Below are 5361 nucleotides of genomic sequence, written 5' to 3'. Positions count from 1 at the left end.
ACAAAAGAGCTGTGTTTGATTATCGGAAACTCTACTGAGTTGATGAAATACAAATTTCAAACAAATTATTTTTCTTTAAAAGTCTATAACTTGATGTTGTTGTTCGAAAGGTGTTAGAAATGATCAAGTGAAACTTGGGTCACTGTCATGGATGGATTCAATTAAAATGTGAGTTTTTAATTTATTAAAAACAGGGTCTTAATTGATTATATAATATATATTTAATTAAAAACTAATTATTTGGCATGTCTTTTAGGGGGTTATAACCGCCTCTAAAACTATAACTGGAGTTTTAAAATTTTAATTGTAGAGGCGATTATAACCACCTCTAAGTATGAGTGTTGTTAAAACCTTATTAATTGTAGAGGCAGTTATAACCACCTCTAAGTATGAGTGTTGTTAAAACCTTATTAATTGTAGAGACGGTTATAACCATCTCTAAAACTATAACTTAAAATTTTAATTGTAGAGCCGTTTATAACAGCCTCTTAAAGTATGAGTGTTGTTAAAATCTTATTAATTGTAGAGGCAGTTATAACCATCTCTAAAACTATGAGTAGAGTTTAAATTTTTAATTGTAGAGGCGGTTATAACCGTTTCTAAAACTATTAGTATAAGGCAGTTATAACCATCTGAATAGGTAAATTATCTTTTGAGGCGGGTATAACCGTCTCTAAAAACCGCTTCCTTAGTTATTAATTTATCCCAACGGTTGTATCATCGGCTCTAAACTCTAGAGCCGGCTTAATACGAGCCGATTTAGAGGCGGGTGAATAATTCACCACTCTAGGTTTTAACAGCCTCTATAAGTCATGAAAATTGCCTCTAAAGCTCTTTTTTAGTGTAGTGTGAGTGTTTGTAATTTGTCTTTAAACTTAGTTAGGTTAGTTATGTACGGCTGAGATCTCCCCATCTGATCCAGAGTATAAGTTCAAGGCAGAAGAAGTGTGAAGCGATTGGGTTAAGTAAACGTATGGCACCTGGCTTATGACTCAACTTGGTTTAGTTTAAAAGGCAAGCATGTATATTCAATATAGAATGTTTAACAGAGCTTCTCTCCTCCATGTCTTCCTCTGATTGTTGTGCTTTCTTTTGGTGCTGATCTGTGTCTTTGTATCTCAATCTCTCAACAGTAGTTATCTGCAGTTTCCTTTCTTATCATAGTGTCGTTTTTTTATATTTGGCGTTGTTCTTGTGAATGGTTGTATGGGCTTGGGCTAGTGTGACACTGTTACGCTAAGGATACTTTACAAAGGCAACAAATACGTGGCTCATCACACTCTAGGCACCCATAAGAAAAGAAACACCATATGAACTCAGAAGTAAATATCCCACTATCAATCAAAAGATAATTATGAAGCCTTATGGAGATGTTCAGTCCAATATGAGCTCAGAAGACACCCTATCAATGAGATTAACTCAAAATCTAACATCCACTTCTTTGTGAACTCCCATCTTACAAGAAACCTCCAACCTCCATCACTAAAGAAACCTCCAACCTCACTAAAGTGAACAAAAGAAACACTATTTCTCAACGTAGAAAAATTCCATAAATACCTCTCGAGAGACCCTAACCTCACATCTCTAGTATCTTATATCATAAATCTAACCAACCACTTATGTTTTGCGATTACAGAACTGATGATGCAGGGCACTTTTTTCAAACCAAAGAACGCCATTAAATTGGTAGAGATCAATATGTTAATTCTCATATCAACATGTGTGTGAAAAGCAAAGTAACTATGTCTGGAAACTAAAATGAACAACAAAAATACTTTAAATAAATAAAGTATAACAATACAAAAATATTATAATATATTCACAACAGGGAATAGTTCCTCCCGTCCCCTCTAATCCTTCTTTATGGGTCTTGCCTCAAACCCGCCTTCCTTCCTCGTTTCAAGTGAATAAGGCATGTAGGTCCCAAGAATCTTATCCCACATAACAAAGAATGGCTGAGAGAAGTTATATTTGCTACCGTAAAGCTGATGATGAACATCATGGTATGCACTGTTGTTACTGAAGAACAAGTGAAGGATATTCCCCGGGAGCCACACTCCACAATGGTCATCCACAGTCTTAATGGTAGCAAAGGAGAAGAAGAAGATTCCGGTCCGGGGAGTCATGCCAGTGACAAGGAAGGAGAGAGCACCGCCGACAGTGTCTAGGAGAAGGCCTTCCAAGGGATGATTATATAAAGCTCCAAAGGCATAAGGCACCACAAGAGTGTGATGCTTGGAGTGGACATGCTTGTACAAGAATTTATTAATGTGCATGTATCTGTGTATGAAGTACTGCCATGTATCCATCACAAACATTGCCACCAAGAACTGCACCACAATTACCAACAAACTGGGCTGTGGCTTCACCGTTCCACTATCATAGCTTATGATCTGCATTAAAATTTATGGACCATAAGCACACAAATAGGGTTTCACATATATGTCTAAGAAAATTAATTACAAAGCCAGTCGGATCACTAACCGTGAACAAGGAAAGGGAGACAGCGATCTGGAATGCTTGTTGGATGAGCACACCCTTGACAACAGTAGGCTTCGAGACTAGGTTCTTAGCATCCTCTTCTACTCTTGTGTGGAGACGGTACTTGTTCATGGCTTTGCCATCCAAAATAACATAGAGACCTGAGTAAAACCAGTATACAAAAACCGGCACAAAGGTCCCAAGCAGCTCATCAGACATCATAAACTCCATTGCTAGCGTCTTTCTTATGATACGTAATGGAGTAACACTTGAATGGTTTCACTTTCGTTGTGAAGAAAGCAGTGGGGAGCTTTGTAAATTTATAGGGAGTTGCTGATCACAAGGAGTCAGGAATGGGGTGCGTAGACTTCATAGTTTGGTGAAGTCGAGCTTTGAATGGTCAATCATATGGGGCATAATTGACTATTTATTTTTTTAATATTAAATTTCTTACTTTTAAGGCACGTTTTGCTGTTATCAATCAATAGAGATGTAGGTACACTCTTGACTTTTGCTTAATTAAAGAAAAGTTGTGATTAGTATGAAACTAATTTTTCTAATTAAGAGAAACACGTTTATACACGTCCCTGCTGAGAACTGTAAAATAAGGACAAGCGCAACGGTTAGGTCCTTGCTTTGAAGATGTCAAAACTAATGACTCTTGCATGCGAGTTCAACTTGCTTTTAGATGGCCTAATACAAAGGTCATTAGAAACCTGGGGCGGGTCAAGGGTGAGAACATTACAGGAACGGTTTTAGATCTTTCAAATTTTGGAGTTAGAATCATCCACTTAAATGCCTTAACTTTTTGAAATCTTATTATTATAATTGTAATAATTATTTATTATAATAAATTAGCATTAAAATTTTTAATTTTATTATTAATCAATTTTATATAATCTCATTAACTTTTTAAAAGTTAAAAATAATAAAGATATTAAATTTTACATTACAAGAAAAATCCTAAATTGGCACGGTAGTATCGGCACTGAAATGAGTTTAAAAAACATGCCAAATTGATTTTGGCACCGTATTTGGCACCGAAAATTAACTATGTCTATAGAATAGTCACAAATAAATTTTGGCACCGTCTTTTTATACCGTGCCAAATTTTGTCACTATTTTGGTGCCTTTTTTTACTATTGTGCCAAATATTACCATTGTTTTTTGGCACGGACATTAGTTCCATATTTGGCACGGTTTTATTGGTTCAGCATTTGGCACGGTTTTTTGGCACGATTTTATATACTATATTTTTTCCACGATATTTGGCACAGTTTTTGGCAAAAAAATTTTGTTTCGGCTTTCGGCATGCTTTTGTTTATTCTGTAAAAAAATAATTTATATGAAATTAATTTTATTTAAAATTTCTTGAATTACACCAATCAATTTTTTTTAATTGCTAAACAAAAATTATTTTATTGAATTAACAATACATACACATTCCTTTAATCAACTTCTTCAACATCTTCTGATTAGCAATAAAAACACTATGGTTGATTGATTGTTTGGAAATACTAGGTAATGTAGAGAATACAAATATAATATTGTTCACAATGAGCTTAATGGCTACAAACATTACAAAAGTCTTGAAGATGCATAAGAGGAACTTAGTTGATGCAATCCTTCATTCATCAATCTCTAATGGCTTAAAATGCTTCCCATCCAAAAGATATGTCCCAATTGCTAAACAAACAGCCCATACATCTTTTAGTTTTCTTGCGACAATCCTGTATTATTTTAAATGCAAATCAAACATATATATTCATAAAATAATATAATGATACGAAGCTTTAATTAATTATACTTTCCCACATCTTTGGCCTTGATCTGACAAGTGTTAACTCTCAATAAAGGCATGTAAGCCGTGGCCTTTAAGGCTAGTGGTGCTTCAATAATGATGACCGGAGAGCCTATTTGAAGCCCTGCATGCCCAGCAGAAAATGATTATAATATCAATTGTGAGAAAACAACAACTGAACAAACAATAAAAAAAAATTTAAAAGGGAAGGAACCAATTATAGTACTGCCAATATAAAGCCATGCAAGAAACTAAATAAAAAATATGGGCAAGGAATTTAAATAATTACAATGGCACACATCAGCGCATTTGATAACCTGCTTAGTGAAGAAAATTCAACCAGTAATTAGATAATTCTATTATTAAATCAACATTGTGTCATTGATAGAAGAAAATACAGTAAGCTAACTGTAAGAGTTCATTTTTAATATAGCTCAATGTTCTAAATACATAAACAAATTCAGATACCTAGAAGAGCTTGTTAGATACAAACATGCCCTCTTATAGTTTGAAGCATCAACATGTTCAACCAACAAATCAAGATCTTGAACCTGAAATAGATCAAGAATGCATAGATAACAAGTTTGACATACAATAACCATGAAGAGTGGTTGAAACTTACCTCCATCAGAAGTTTCCGGCTCAGTATTATGCTGCAACAATAACACATTCTTGATAAGAAGGAAATTATACATAGTATACACGTATACACATATACACAGTAATCACAAAAAAGTAACGGTAAAGATAAAATGAAGCCTAGAAATTAAATGAAGCTAAAGATAAAATGGCAAGAAAATAGTAACGGTAATCACAAATAAATGAAATAACAAGATCATACATAGTATACACGTATACACATATACATCAATATAAGATGTACATATAAACAGATAGATATGTGCATATGTGCATATGCATAGGTTATGTATAATACGAGTCAAATTCAAGGGTTTCTTAGAGTACCCAACAGGTTAATGTCCAATGTAGCTAAAAGGGCCCTCTAACCTGACAAAACTCAAAGATACCTGTGGAAGTATTCCTTTTCAAATATATAATTATAGATATTATAAAAAAAC

General features: G+C 34.1%; 1 protein-coding gene across 1 annotated transcript; it reads right to left on the bottom strand.

Annotated features, from left to right (window-relative positions):
- Positions 1 to 1682: 1682 nt before the first annotated feature.
- Positions 1683 to 2757, bottom strand: LOC120282474 (sphinganine C4-monooxygenase 2-like). The gene is made up of 2 exons (XM_039289298.1): positions 2485 to 2757; positions 1683 to 2393 (listed from the first exon to the last, which is right to left on the bottom strand). The coding sequence occupies exons 1-2, from the start codon at positions 2710 to 2712 to the stop codon at positions 1851 to 1853; spliced, it is 771 nt and encodes a 256-aa protein (XP_039145232.1). The 5' UTR covers positions 2713 to 2757; the 3' UTR covers positions 1683 to 1850.
- Positions 2758 to 5361: the final 2604 nt, after the last annotated feature.

This window comes from Dioscorea cayenensis, chromosome 18 (genome assembly GCF_009730915.1).
Source record: "Dioscorea cayenensis subsp. rotundata cultivar TDr96_F1 chromosome 18, TDr96_F1_v2_PseudoChromosome.rev07_lg8_w22 25.fasta, whole genome shotgun sequence".
Lineage (NCBI taxonomy): Eukaryota > Viridiplantae > Streptophyta > Magnoliopsida > Dioscoreales > Dioscoreaceae > Dioscorea > Dioscorea cayenensis.
Note: the sequence above shows the minus strand (reverse complement) of the source record. Positions and strands in the feature narration are given on the sequence as shown.